At 38.0% G+C, this 14,871-nt stretch overlaps 1 protein-coding gene across 1 annotated transcript in view; it reads right to left on the bottom strand.

Moving 5' to 3' along the window:
• KCNQ5 (potassium voltage-gated channel subfamily Q member 5) overlaps nt 1–14,871 on the bottom strand; it is a 749,354-nt gene that overhangs the window by 243,628 nt on the left and 490,855 nt on the right. The window contains exon 2 of the mRNA XM_082251332.1: nt 3,360–3,450. Within this exon, the coding sequence (XP_082107458.1) occupies nt 3,360–3,450 (91 nt within the window). The remainder of the gene's footprint in view (nt 1–3,359; nt 3,451–14,871) is intronic.

The following is a 14,871-nucleotide window of genomic DNA, read 5'->3' as shown; positions in this document are numbered from 1 at the left end:
AACTCCCCCATTCATCTTGTTTGTGTTAATGGAAGAATCTGTTAGTTTGCTTCTGTTCAATCCACTGGCTGAAGTTAAAAAAATTAGCTGTGTATGGCTACTTTTAAGATGTACGGCAGATTTTTTCAAAGTGTCACATTTCCTTACATTTACAGCATCATACACCATTTTCAAGGCACGCAGCATAGTTTGTAATGTGCTGTGTTGAACCACACAGTTGCAGCATAATAGTGCCCCTCCTCACCACCTGTCAAACATTTCTAAAAAGTGATCTGGACGTGGATCACTTTTCAGAGAAGATGCAATCACTAATGTAAACAAGCCTTAGCTGAAGACAATCCAGTAGATACGTAAGATCTAGAACTGGGCCCCCAGGCAATAAAAACAAAAAGGACTATAGTGACATCAAAATACAGTAACCTAGATAACAAAATCAGTTTCAGTAGTGAAGTTATATAAAGTATATAGGAAGATGTAATATTTTAATGAGCACTGGGTGACACCCACAAGTCAATTTGTGCAACATTATGTTTTGATGCAGCTCACAGCAGTGTATTCTATCGTGGTGCATTTAAACAAAAAAAAAAAAAAAAAAAACCTTCTTATATAAAAATGCTTATATGAAACATCCCAATTTCACTACAGCAAAAAAAAAAAAAAAAAAAACATGCAGAGGTAGATGGGCTATAACATAATTGCTTGACACATTATAGTTCTGCTAAATGTTTAATAGACAGTTTGATGCAACAAGCATGTCTCCTGTGAACTTTCTGTCTCCAGATGACAAGTACAGAGATGGCCCTGCTATGTGGGAGGGATGATCACTGGGTGTCAATGCAAATCTCATCCAGCCTCAGGGGCTAATACTTTGCTCTGTCAGCATTAGTTCTGAGTTGACAATGAGCTTTATACAAAATTGCCATTGTTTTTGCAAAAAGTCATAAAATAACCCAACTATATGACAAGAAATACTTTCAATTCATTACCATTCAATCACCTCTCTTCCAAATATAATAACCATTCTAAATATAGTCGCTGATTCGATGGAATGTAGAATGGACTGTGCATATACAATTCTAAATCCAGCATTTTCTTACAGCCATTTTATGCAGATATTTCTAAGGTTGTGTCTGTTTCAGATTTACATGATCCTTTAAATAATACTAAAGGCTAAATAGTAAGTTTTACTTGCCAGAATTTTTTCTTTGCATTTCTGCATAAAACTATGATAAAGAAATGAAAATCTACATATGTAAAATATAATTAAAAGAAGTAAAAGCTGTGAACACTTCTATAGTTAAAGTGAATATACATAAATAACTGGGGAAATACATAATTTTGGGTGAAATTTTACTTTTTTATTGACTACTGTCAATGGGTATTTATGTATTTTATGTTTACTGCTTTAGTAATTTTACACATACCAACATTGAAACAGCAAAATATATAGCTGGCTGAAAATGATGTGATCATTGCATGGCTAAAATGCCACAAAGCCATCTATATGGACATAATAAATTAATCTTATTACATGAGATGAGGTACAGGTTCAGAAGTGGGGATTGTGGGACTTTAAATGAGGTAATGACAGGGTAGAGTCATATGCCTGCATCCCTGGTACAGATAAAGGAGGAGAGAGATTAATAACACATAGTACATGTATATACTCATATATATCGCTGCACCACTGTGGTGTGGGTGGTGTTAATTGGTGACCTAGACCTCTCTATAAAGATACATTAATGGATCATGATTGTAAAAGCGAGTAATGGTGTAGCATCGAAAAAATGGGGAAAAGCAGATTAAGGGTGCCATGCAGGACTCCTACAGACTGGCAGTGTAAGTTATCTACTGATACATTATACAGGCAGACAATTTCACAAAGACAAGAAAACTCAATGAACTACTAGAGCACTCAAAAGCGCCCTGGTAGTTCATTGAGAACTACAAGCCGACAGTCACAAAGACTGTTGGTACTTGTAGTTCATTCATTCACAGAACTCTGTGAATGAATGATGCGGCCGCACTCTTTTTAAATAGTGATAGCAGGTACGGGGAGAAGATCCCTAGCCTGCTGTCACAGGGAGGGTGGGGATTGGGGAGCAGCTGCAGGATCAGGAACATGTTACATATTCCACCCTGAAAACAGGTGGAACATGTAACATGATCCTGAATGAGAACTTATCCTTTAAGCAAGACATAGATTATGCAATTTTCGTGTTGAAGGAAAGGAAATTGCTTGCTTCCTCCATCAATGCAGTCAGTGTTGATGGCAAACTCCCTCCTGCTATTGTATTCTGACAGTGGGAGGTTTCCCCACTGTCAGAATACAATGACCACTGCTCACGGCTATAGCTGAACTGGCCAAATTTCGATACATCTATGGCCAGCCTAAGAATATGGAAAGTCAGAGAGACATTGTACGCACAATACCACTTTTTTTATAACAACTTTTATGGACATAGGTATAATGAATCAAGGGTGCTTTTGGTTAACAAAATATAAAAAGTTTGCCCCTAATATTTATTCGGGGAGGTGAATTTTCAAAGCCCATCTATTATGAAAATAATGTCACATACAAACTTCCCATCATGGTTTTAGAATCCTCAAAGTTTAATAATGAAAACATAAATAACACGCTATCCAAAGGAAAAGATCCATCTATGGACCAATACACTGCCATGCTTGGGCTGGATGAATCCAAAACCTGCATATACTTTATAGCTTTGTACAGCAAAATGTATTTGTATTTGCATGTTCATTATGGTTGTGGATTACCATTATGTGTCAATGTATGATTTATATCAAGAGACCCTAATTTTGTACATATTTTAGAAATCAGTTTAGGTCACATTGATAGTGGTTAACATCAGGTTTAGTATCTGCTATGTGTTAAAGATGGCCATAGACAGAATGGAGTTTAGAACAAAAATTCTTAAGAAAAGTCTTAGGAAAATTCATAAGAAAATTCTCAGAACATTCTTATAGTATTTGAATGATGTTCGCAGGATTTTGTTTTAAACATTTGATTTTAGAATAAATAGACTTTACCGAAAACCACAGACACTATTAGAAATTTGTTCATTTCTCATCACTGCGGTTGAAAATGACTGTTGATAAATAACTGAACTTTCTTAGAATGTTCTTTTCCTAAAAAAATGGTATTCAAAATTCTACCCATCTATGGGCAGCTTTGCTTTGTTAATATAATTGTCTCAAACATTTTCAAAACATATTGATTCAGCAGACTTGAACTACTTGTTTAATTGGGCTTATAGTCGTGTTTTTTATATCATCAGTTAACTTTGAGAAATGTCAAATTATTCACTTATGGTGGTAATTTTAGTATTATCACTTACCAGGACAAAGAGGCAATATGAAGCTTGTTCTTGATGTTCAGGGATGGTGGAAAACACTGATAAAATTAAGCAGCTGAAGACAAGAAGAAAACTGAAAAAGATAAAAAACAAAACAAAACTATCATTTAGATTTCTGTATTGCTTTGGCAGGTTTATATATATAGGCAAGTAAAGGAATACAAATGTGTAAACGAACTGTCTAACCGTATGTTTCCATTAACTGAATTCAGTGACCATGGATGAGATACTGAGATATTGAATGCATTGTACCCATTCATCTGAAAAATGTGTTTTTGGAAAGTAAAACAGATCTGTATATATTACCAATAGATTACTCCATTGACCACAGAAACCTCTATTTAACAAGACAAAGAACACTGCAGTTATTTTTTAGGAAATCAATCTTTCAATCGTTACTGTTTTGACTCCACAAAAACAGACACAACATAAAACGTGTTTGCCTGCTATGGGTACAACACACCTTTACTCTCTGCACTACCTTGTTAAAAAAGAAAAAAAAAAAAAAAAAAACAATAGTTCTCAAGGTTATTTCTATAAAGCACAGGCAATGCCAACAGATATCCTTTTTCAAAGAAATACCTTGTTGCTATTGTATTGATTGGTTAAGGCTTAGTAGATGGATGGTTAATGGTTGTGGGGAGTAGGTGACAAATAACATTTATTGTACCTTAGATATAGAGATAAGCAAATCAATTTATGAAAATCTGTAAATTAGCAAACTAAATCAATTTATTTTAGGTAAATTATGATTTTCTGATTCTCCTGTTATGTGTGATCATATCCACCTGATTTCTTAGGATTTACAAAATAAAATAATAGTGGCACCTGGAATTTAAATATTAGGAGAGTCTCTGAGGAATGGGCACTCTTCGTTTCATGAGAACTGGAATATTGTGATTTGTTGAAAGTATCCAAAGTGCCCAATACTCTGATTCCCAGAGATATGGGCATTGATTCATGTAACTTTTCTTAAACTTAAGGAAAACATAACAATTGTCCATGGCAACAGACCACCTTGTTTCCTAATCTACAGCAGAAACCTAGTCTCTGGAATCTGAATATTTTTTTTCTGGCCACTACTGTAATTTTAGGATTTGAATGATACTGGGGTCGATTTACTAAAACTGGAGAATGCAAAATCTGGAGTAGCTCTGTGTAGAGCCCAATCAGCTTCCATGTTTATTTTGTCAAAGCCTAATTGAACAAGCTGAAGTTAGAAGCTGATTGGCTACCATGCACAGCTACACCAGATTTTGCACCCTCCAGTTTTAGTAAATTAACCCCACTGTGTTTTAAAAGAAGTGAAGTGAAACAAAGCTCACATTTATAGGTAAATGCTAGTATGTACACCAGGGCAGTCTTAATGCATGGGCACTAGGGGCCCCAGGTGCATGTGGGCCCCATGATTGTCTTGCATTACATCATACTTGATAACTGTCCCGGATTTTCTGGATGAGTCACGCTTTTTACTAAGCTGTCTCAGTAAATATGGCCGTGTCCTGAGCACCATCCTGGAACTTGTACTGGGCCCTCCTGATCCCAGTATTGTGCCCTCCTGCCCCCCCTGTACTGTGCCCTTCTGCCTCCACCCCTGTAATGTGCCCTTTGGGTTAATTAGAATTTGATTTGTGGAATGATTTTTATATTGTTTAAAATTTGATTTTATTGAAAGTACTAATACATATATGTTTAATGGTATGTAATATTTATACTTTAATTCTTGAGAGTAGGTGCATAGATTGGGGCAGGCTGGTAGGGGCCCAGTGCATTACTTTGCCCAGGGGCCCATGATGCTAATAAGACGGCCCTGATGTACACCTGAAGATGAACTTTATACAAGCAGCTATTTACATCGGTCTACTACACTTATGTGGACTATTCTAAGATCCAAAGAATGTGTTAACAAAAAACTCCCAGATGTTCACATCTGGTATCTGAATGTTTCTCCTGTTAAATATAATTAGAAAATAAAGACATTTTTTATATCATTTAACCTAAAATCCCCTCTTGTAATATTTACGGGTTGTTGATTTAGTCTGAAATGCTCATAATTACATTTCATTTGAAATGGAGCATTTTGCTTCATTTTCATGTTGTTTTTTTTTCTCTCTAACAGAAACAGATGATGCTCACCTCACTTTGATACACTTGAAAATCAAATAGGAATGATATGCTTTTCTATTGCCCATTGCCCTACATACAATACCATATTCTGTGTATAATGTGTTAGATAAGGTTCTTCGTGTACTGTACAGCATGTTGATATGGTAGTCTTATTTAACAAGCATTGGGTAGAAATACGTGGCCAGTGTCTTATCTTAGAGCAATACCATCACTTGTAACTGGGACTAGGTGATAAGGAAAATAAATAAGAATGCCATATTGGCAGTGTTGTTGAAAAACAATAGACCCCCAAAACAGGTAGAGTATACAACATGCTTTCAAATCATGTTTTATAGGAAGTCACAGAAAACCATATGAATCTGACAAAAAATACATATACTGTAGTATATATATTCATTTATGGGAACACACAGTGTGCTCTATGCAAATATCTGCTTAACACACTAACCACTTAAGGACCGGAAGGTTTTACCCCATTAATGACCAAGCCATTTTTTGTGATACAGCACTGCCTTACTTTAACTGACAATTTTGCTGTGTTGCAACATTGTACCCAAATAAAATAGATGTCCTTTTTTTCCCTACAAATATAGCTTTCTTTTGGTGGTATTTGGTCACCTCTGCAATTTTTATTTTTTTTCGCTATAAACAAAAAAAAGAGCAACAATTCTGAAAAACAAAAAAAAAAAACCTATATTTAATTTCTGATATTAAACATTCCCATTAAAAAAATAAATAAATCATTTTAGGCCAATATGTATTCTGCTACATATTTTTGGTAAAATCCTAGTAAGTGTATATTGATTGGTTGGCACAAAAGTTATTGCGTCTACAAACTAGGGGAACGATTTATGTAACTTTTATTTATTTATTTTTTACTAGTAATGGCGGCGATCAGCGATTTTTAACCGGACTGCGACATTGCGGCGGACAGATCAGACACCTAACTGACACTTTTGGGGGGACCCGTGACATTACTACAGTAATCAGTGCTAAAAATATGCACTGTTACTGTAATGACACTGGCAGGGAAGGGGTTAACACCAGGGGCGATCAAAGGTTTAAATGTATGCCTAAGGGGTGCTTTCTAACTGTGTGGGGGATGTATTCGCTTGATGAATACAGAAACCTGTGTTCCTAAATAAGAGGAACACAGGAGCCATGTGTTCATAACTGACAGAACAGAGGTGTGCTGTGTTTATATCAGCAGACTGCCGTTCTGTCCCCATGGGGAGGGACGGCGGATGCCCGAAGGACACTGATTGGCTCCTCCTCTAGCCAATCAGCACGTGTGGGTGCCCCCACTAATTGCTACAATGTACGTTGTTTCGTGTAACAGAGCCGACCTACCGCAGTATAACTATGACGGCTGGTCGGCAAGTGGTTAAAGAAACAATCTGAAGCAAACAAGGAGCCTGTTTTGGGGTCAACCCTCCACATGATGATGTATAAGGATAAAAACTACATTTAATAATGGTAGAGTACACAATTACTACATTATTAGTATATATACTGAATTTAAATCAGTCATTTTCAAAGTCTCTAGTAAGATTACTGTTATGATGGAGTGTGGTGAGCCAGATTTGCTGTGGCCAGTCAGGTTGTGCCATTAATTACTTTAACACAAATTTCATTTACAAAAGCAAAGTTAAATAAAACAAATATTGTAGATGAAAAGTATTTTAAAGAAACCTGTGCTGATAGAAATATGTTAGCTGCCATTGCTGACCTCTCTTTCTGAAAATGCCAGTTGTTTGGCTGCTCCAATGACTTTAATAGTAACCTGCAAATCAGGAGTTCCTATGGGACAGTAGGCAGGATTTCTTATGCTTTAAAATTAACCTATAATAAAAAAGCAGACACCTGTATTTTTTGGAAAAATATTGGCTGCGGCCGTTTATTATTGGTTTTAAAACTTTTAAATAAATATATAATAAAACATCAACACTCTCAACAGCCTAGCCACCACGGCTCAGGCTGGATAAATAAAATTACAGGTAAAACCATAAACTTCCACTCAAGCATAAAAAACCGTCCCCCTTTGCTATAGCAAAGGTGACCCACCACATAATAACAGCCGCGACAAGGGAGGGAGGATGGGGAACTCACACCGCTGAGACTTCTGAGGCAAATGAGCCCCTCTGAGGCGAGCCCCCCTTTATATAGGGGCCTCAGAGGGCTCTAGAAGCTTCTACACTAAACCTATTCCTATAGGTGCTCTGACCCCTGCAAAGCTACGCCCACTCCAGCTGCTCCCTCAGGGTAGCCTAAATTTCCCTCCCTTTTTTACCTGAGGAAAAAAAGAGGGAAATAATACCTCAATAACCTAACTTATCTTCCAGCCACTCTCCCATGAGGAAAAGGGGGCTTATTACAGCCTTCCCTTTTCCTCTCATTTCACATGCTGCATGCTGGTTCAAGGTCATTGTCTAAAAAATGAATGACACTAGAGCCAGCCAGGCAATTTAGGAAAAAGGTTAGCAATGGCACAGTACAGGTCTCCTTTTATGTAAATGTAAACTAGATCTCTTGACTGGACCACATTTGCAGTACTGTAGGTAAAAATCAGTGCCTAGTAATAGTGTGCACTGCCTGGGTACATCAACTGTGGGAGGATTGCCCATAGCCTTTAACCACTTGCCGACCGCCGCACGACTATCTACGGCGGCGGTCAGCCCCTCACAGGCAAAGTGACGTAGGTCTACGTCGCTCGCCTGTGAGGGTTTAGGGAGCGAGCGCGCGCCGCCGGAGGCGCGCTCCCGCTCCCGCGTGGTCACGGACCCCCCCGCGCGCGTGACCGGCGGACCCGATCGCCGCCGGCCACTCTGCGATCGGCGGGGGAGAGGGAGATAGTCAGGCAGCTTGTGTAAACAAGCTGCCTGTCATTCTCCTCTCTGTATGAGAGCTGATCACATGGATCTACTATGTAGATCCATTGATCACTCTGCATACAGTTGAAGCCACAGCCAATCACAGTTAGAATCACGCCCCTAGGGACACACACAGCCCCTCCCTCTCAAATAAAGTTAACCCCTTCACTACCAGTGCATTTTTACAGTAACAGTGCATATGTATAGCACTGATTACTGTAGAAATGTCACTGGTAACCCCAAAAGTGTCAAAAATGTCAGTCAAGGGTCCGATCTGTCCGCCGCAATGTCGCAGTACCGCAAAAAAAATCGCAGATCGCCGCCATTACGCGTTAAAAAAAAAAACAACAAAAATGACAAAAATCTTTCCCTTTGTTAGTAAACGCAATAACTTTTGCGCAAACCAATCAAAATACGCTTTTTGCGATTTTTTTTACCAAACATAGGTAGGATAAAACAAATTGGCCGAAAATATTAAAAAATTTTGATTTTTACATTTTTTTTTGGGGGAATTTCATATAAAAAAAAGGGAAAAATATTGCTATTTTTGCAAAATTTACGCTCTTTTTTTGTTTATAGCGCGTGATCAAAAAATCGCACAGGTGATCAAATACCACCAAAAGAAAGCTCTGTTTGTGGGAAAAAAAGGACGCCAAATTCGTTTCGGTACAGCGTCGCACGACCGCGCAATTGTCCGTTAAAGTCACGCAGTGCCGAATCGCAAAATGCCCTCTGGTCGTTTAGCAGCCAAATCCTCCGGGGCTTAAGTGGTTAAAGACCGTAACTACTATATTCACAACTTACAAAAGGGAAGTTTTATGGAGTTTAGAGATTAAAAAGCAGTGTCAGGCATTACTTTCACCATAAAGTCCTTTTTATTCAGACTATATGTACACATGCTAGAAAGGTCTGATTTGGTGTCAGTACAATGTCAGAAATATTCCCTAGAAATCTATAGGTTTACAAGGGAGAGGAGTTTATCAAATTATGGATGCTATATGTACATACTGAAAGCTTATTACACTTAACAAACATATTTTATTTATTGAGCCATCATATATTATATTTCAGCTAGCCCTTTTTTTAAGCAGTCTCCCGGTCGTAGAACTAACACTTGTTTTACTTATTACGACCATCAGCAATGTATACGTTAAAGAGTACAGTTTCCAAAATGGTTGACAAGCAATTGTGGAAACATTTACAAGCTAAAACATCACCTAGCACACCACGTCTTAATGACCTGCTGGTGTAAGATCTCCCTTAAAAAGTCATCTTTCCAACATTTCTCACAAAACAGATAGCGCTATCCAGACGCGATGGAAAATAATTGTTTAACAGTTTTGATAATGCAAGCCATGCGGCTTAAACTTTCCACCATTTATAGTTTTAGCTTGAGCTGTTTATGTAGGAAAATGAGATATGGCAAAGGTTACTACCATTTGTTAGATGTGTTTGACAAGTGCTGTATAGAAGACAAGATTTCTTCCATAGAAGAAGCCTAGTAAATTTATATTAGAAACTCTCATTTAGAATGACATGCTCTTTAACCTCCTCTTGAGCAACATCATAATGTCTTCTTTTAAGCTACCACAAAATGTCTTATAAGTATACAAAAATATAAAAGCACTTTTCAACAGCTGCACGTTTAAAACGGAAATGTGATAAAGGAAATGTTTAGTGTATTTAAATTTTTATTAGTCTTTATTAAAGTTTTACAGAAGAATCTTGTATATGGTTACAAAGATGCATTTTAAATCGCTCAGTTTGATAAGCAAATGGCATGCAATAAATAAATTATTATATTAAAAAAAACCATGTATGTATGTCAGTTCAGGTCGTGCTGCAACTCCCCCAGCAAAGAGTGCCGCCTTGGGCAGTTGCTATGCCTGTGCGCACACACACACACGCTTAGCTCAGTGAACCTGTGCAGTTTTAGTGTCACTGAACAGAGTTTCCTTCCTGCACCTGTCACACGGGTAGATGAACTGACCAGCTGTGCTGAGCTCAGTAATATTCTACTTTTAGTAGGCTTTGTGACACTGATGTGGCTTACTGAACTGCAGTGTCACATGGAGTATATAATAAACTGCCTCAAAAGACCTCACGGGTGGCATGGATCTGGTCTCAGTTATTTAGATATAGTAAGGGTTGCAAAATTTCTAGGTGGCTACATTTGGTGGAAAGGAACAACTAAGAGAAAACTTGAGTGTAGGTAAAGTATGGTGTATTTTCAGTGAGTATGTATTTTAGGTTTTCATTGCGGTGTGTACCTTAAAGTTCAACCCCAACTTTGGGCACAACAAACAATTAACTCTTGCAACAGGGGCCCCCACATTGCAAGGGTTAATTGTTTGTTAAGTCTAAGGGGTTGCAAAAGCGTTTGTATTACTTACCTTTTTCCTCACTCCAGCAGGCTGCCTTGATCCATGCGACGGGTCAACCGCAGCCTCCTCTGCAAGCTGCTCCCTGCCTTGGTTGCACTTTAGCCTCCAACATGTACAGTACAGTGTTACATACAGTGCATTGCGAAAGTATTCGCCCCCCTTGAACTTTTTAACCTTTTGCCACATTTCAGGCTTTAAACATAAAGATATAAAACTGTAATTTTTTTGTGAAGAATCAACAAATGGGACACAATCATGAAGTGGAACGAAATTTATTGGATATTTCAAACTTTGTTAACAAATAAAAAACTGAAAAATTGGGCGTGGCAAAAGGTCGAAAAGTTCAAGGGGGCCGAATACTTTCCCAATGCACTGTATGTGATGATGCTGAGACTTTACCCACAGACCTGAGCTTCAAGGAGAACAGCAGTGGAGCCAGTTGGAGCTTGGGGACACATAGGTAATACAGCCTTTTCTGCAACTGTCTAGACTTAAAGTGGAAGTAAACCCTCCTATTGTTTTCAGCCAAGAAAGCTGCCATCTTGGCCTCTGTTTAATATTCACCTGTTATAATGCTGCACATGTGATCAGCTATGACGCCAGCCATTTGATGCTATGTCAGTTTGGTTGATAGCACAAGCAAATGTGACAGGTTAGGAATCCCAGCATGCTGGGAATGTAACTTTTTTCTGAAACCAATAAATCAATGTATTAACAAGCATTTAACTTTTGTAGCATGTGGGGTGGGGAGCGTCACTGCAAGTGTTTTTTTTTTGTGCCCGGAGCTGGGCTTTAAAATGTTTTTTTTATGTGATTTTCACATTTTAAAATGTTTGATCTTCCATATATTTGACGATTTATAGACTATAAGGAGCTCTATATTTAAAGTGAATGTAAGCCATAACAATTAACTTCTGTTATTTGCTCCCTTTTTGGTCTAAAATATTAACTAGTAAAATGTTTTGTTTAAAAAAAATAAATGCTTTTGATGCTGCCAGAAACTGACTATTATTCATCCGATATTCTCATCGTGTGTACGAGGCTTAAACAAGAGAGGGTGAATCTCTCCCAGACAGCAATAAAAGTTGACAAGTGTTCAAATCCCTTTCCACTCTATCCAAAAAAAAAAAAAAAAGTTTTGCATTTAGTTATACTTTAAACCATGGAGATATGTTTCCTTTAAAGGAATACTATCATGAAAATTAAATATATTGATAAGTGAAAGCTTTAAATACTTGTAATGTTATGATTCAATAATGCATTTACTTGTTTTGTATATTTTTCTCTACATTTACATGCCTATCAAGCTGTCCATTAAAAGTGACAATGACAGGGGTTGGAACAAGCTATACCATTTTGGGGGAACAGGTATGGCTATTGGAGTTGGGCATTTACAGCAAAAAGAGTTTGAATTTAAGTTATTTTTGAAAATGTAAGCCATTTAAATAAAAAGTGACACCTCTGACAGTGTTATGCTTTGTCCCAATAAATGTTACTGTCAGTTTTACTAGACAGCTTGTTTTCCATGTACATTTGAAGGAAATAGAAATAAAGGCACATGAAATAAAAATAAAAAAATCTCAATGGTTGTTAATATTTTTTTTTTTATTTTTTTTTTAAATTTGCGAATGTCAGATAATATATTTTATAGTTGTAGTCAGTTGTACCTGAAGTGCAGTCATATGTAAGCACAATCAAGACATAAAGCAGGTGGCATCCAAAGTGACTGAACTCTGAAATGGCTTTAATTGAACCATTTTCACAGGACTAAAATTTGACTAATACTGAAATCATGGTTTTAAGCTCCTCTCTGAGCTCCCTCTTTCAACCCCCCCCCCCCCCCCCCACCGTTGACTCGTACAGGCAGGGAGATGTGAATGTTTCCTAATATTTTCTATTTGCTGTATAGGGCGGGGGTCCCTCAGGATCCAGAAGAGGGTGATGTCAGCAAATGGGGACCAGCAGAGACCAGCCAGTATGAGCACTTTTGCATCACTGTTTTACCAATCCCCGTACTGTGAATAGTGCAGGCAAGGGGCCTGAATGTTGGACCTAGGAAAGTATATGTCTGTTCCAAAAGGTATTTAAGGAAAAAGCATCAGAATTGGTAAGAGTAGAATGGGAGAGAAGGGTAAAGGGAGCTTCATTTATGCCTGGAGATGGGCTTTAAAAGTTAGCTGCATTTTTTGTACACTTATGGCGCTTTTCCACTGCATGGAACCGAACGGTACGGTTCTCAAAAACAGTACCACCTCGATTGTGGTTCCAACAGGTACCATACCCGGTACCATATCCCACAATCCTATGCATGCAGTCACTACTAGCCACTGATTGGTCAGAGAATCCCACCCAACCCGTTGTTATCCCACCCACTTAACTTTAGTACTACTTTAGTGGAAAAGCAAACCATACCGTACCGTACCGAACCGTTCCAACACCGTACCATGCGGTACCAGCAGTGGAAAAGCAAACCGGGCCAAGCAGGGCCAAGCAGGGCCAAGCAGGGCTGAGTAGAGCCGAGCTGGTACTTGCAGTGGAAAAGTGCCAATATTCACTACAATAACCCCTCTACCCATTTGCATCCCCTTAATCCTGCTACTAAAACTGACACACTTATAATATTAACCTGTGTTTTGTGTAGGTCCTTTTTAAAGGATACGTTCACCTTTTGTAACATGGTATATGTTACACCCATATTCAGGGTGTGAAACATTGTTTGCTCACATTTGCTGGCTGGAATTTTACCAAAAGGGGAATTTGACTAAGTGGTACTACAGATACTATATAACTTTTTGTAGAGCTCATATTGAGGTTGCTCATATTTTTCTGGCTGGAACCTTGACAAAGGTGAAGTTTTACTATGTGGCAGGTTAAAAAGAGTTGAAAACAGAATAAAACGAGAGTCTTCCAACCTGATTTTGGCATAAAATGACTTGGTCCTCCTCCAGTTTCTTCTGTAAAATTTGCTGACCCTCGCTAACACCAAGGGATCTCTTCCTATGGATGAGTGATACCTGGTCTTGGGAGACCCTCTGCTGTCCTGCCTACGATCCTTCCTACCATCCTTTGACCCCTGCGGGGTAAAGCTGCATCTGACCTTGGTTGATTCTTGGGTCAGAGATTGAGATGAGAGGCTTTAATTTGCAGTGGTGGTGAATTGAAGCACATTCACGGAGGTGCAGCGTTGGACATCTGTGAGATTATTGGGACTCCTTTATCACTATTCATTTTTATATCACTTGGACACATTACATTATTTAATTATTTGAGTACTTTTTGGATTTTTCCATCCGATATTTGAATATTTTTGCATTTTTTGGGTATTTTGTGTGTATTTATTGCACATTCATGTTAATTGCACATTTAGGTTCTGGCGCAGCACTATCTTGTTTTTTTTTTTTAATTTATTGTGGAGTGGAAACACAAGTAGTGTTAGCAGCCAAACACTATAATTTTGTATGGTATTGGAATTACTGTGTCACTGTATTGTTTGATATTTTACATTAATTATTGCTCTGATAGATTTTTTCACTAGTATATTTTTAAATGCGACTAGTGTAAGTACCTAAATTTGCTTTAATGTCAGCCTCTTGCAATCTCCTATACAACCCAGCTAAGACTGGGAGAGGGAGAAGCAGTACTAATAGTGATTCAGTTGTTCTGCAGTGCTCACAATGATATGCTGACAGCAGTAGGAAAAAGAGATGAGTTTATCAGTTTGCTGCTTCTTATTCTCTGTCCAGTCACAGGCAGGGAGCAGGGAAAATGCATTGACATACTAATTAAGTGTAACTGAGAAACGCCAGTCTGGCTGTACTGTCTGGGAGTGTGTAAGTGTAGACACTATAAAAGATTTTTACAGTGCTGTTCACCTAATAATTTACGTAACAAAACATGCTGTCTTTATTTAAAAGCATTCCTTGTAGACTCACCTAGATAATGTATACGTAACTGCAGTGTTCCTGATATATACGAATGCATCTACTGAGCCCGAAGGATCCATGAAGTCAGAGCCACAAACATCGCTAATACTTTAGTTTATCTACCAGCTGTAAACGTGTATTACATTTTGTATAGATCAGTAGCAATTTCCTTTCCTTGTCATATATCCTT

Source organism: Pelophylax lessonae (genome assembly GCF_965119305.1).
Source record: "Pelophylax lessonae genome assembly, chromosome: 3".
NCBI lineage: Eukaryota > Metazoa > Chordata > Amphibia > Anura > Ranidae > Pelophylax > Pelophylax lessonae.
The sequence above is the reverse complement of the archived record's forward strand: the minus strand, read 5'-3'. Positions and strand labels throughout refer to the sequence as shown.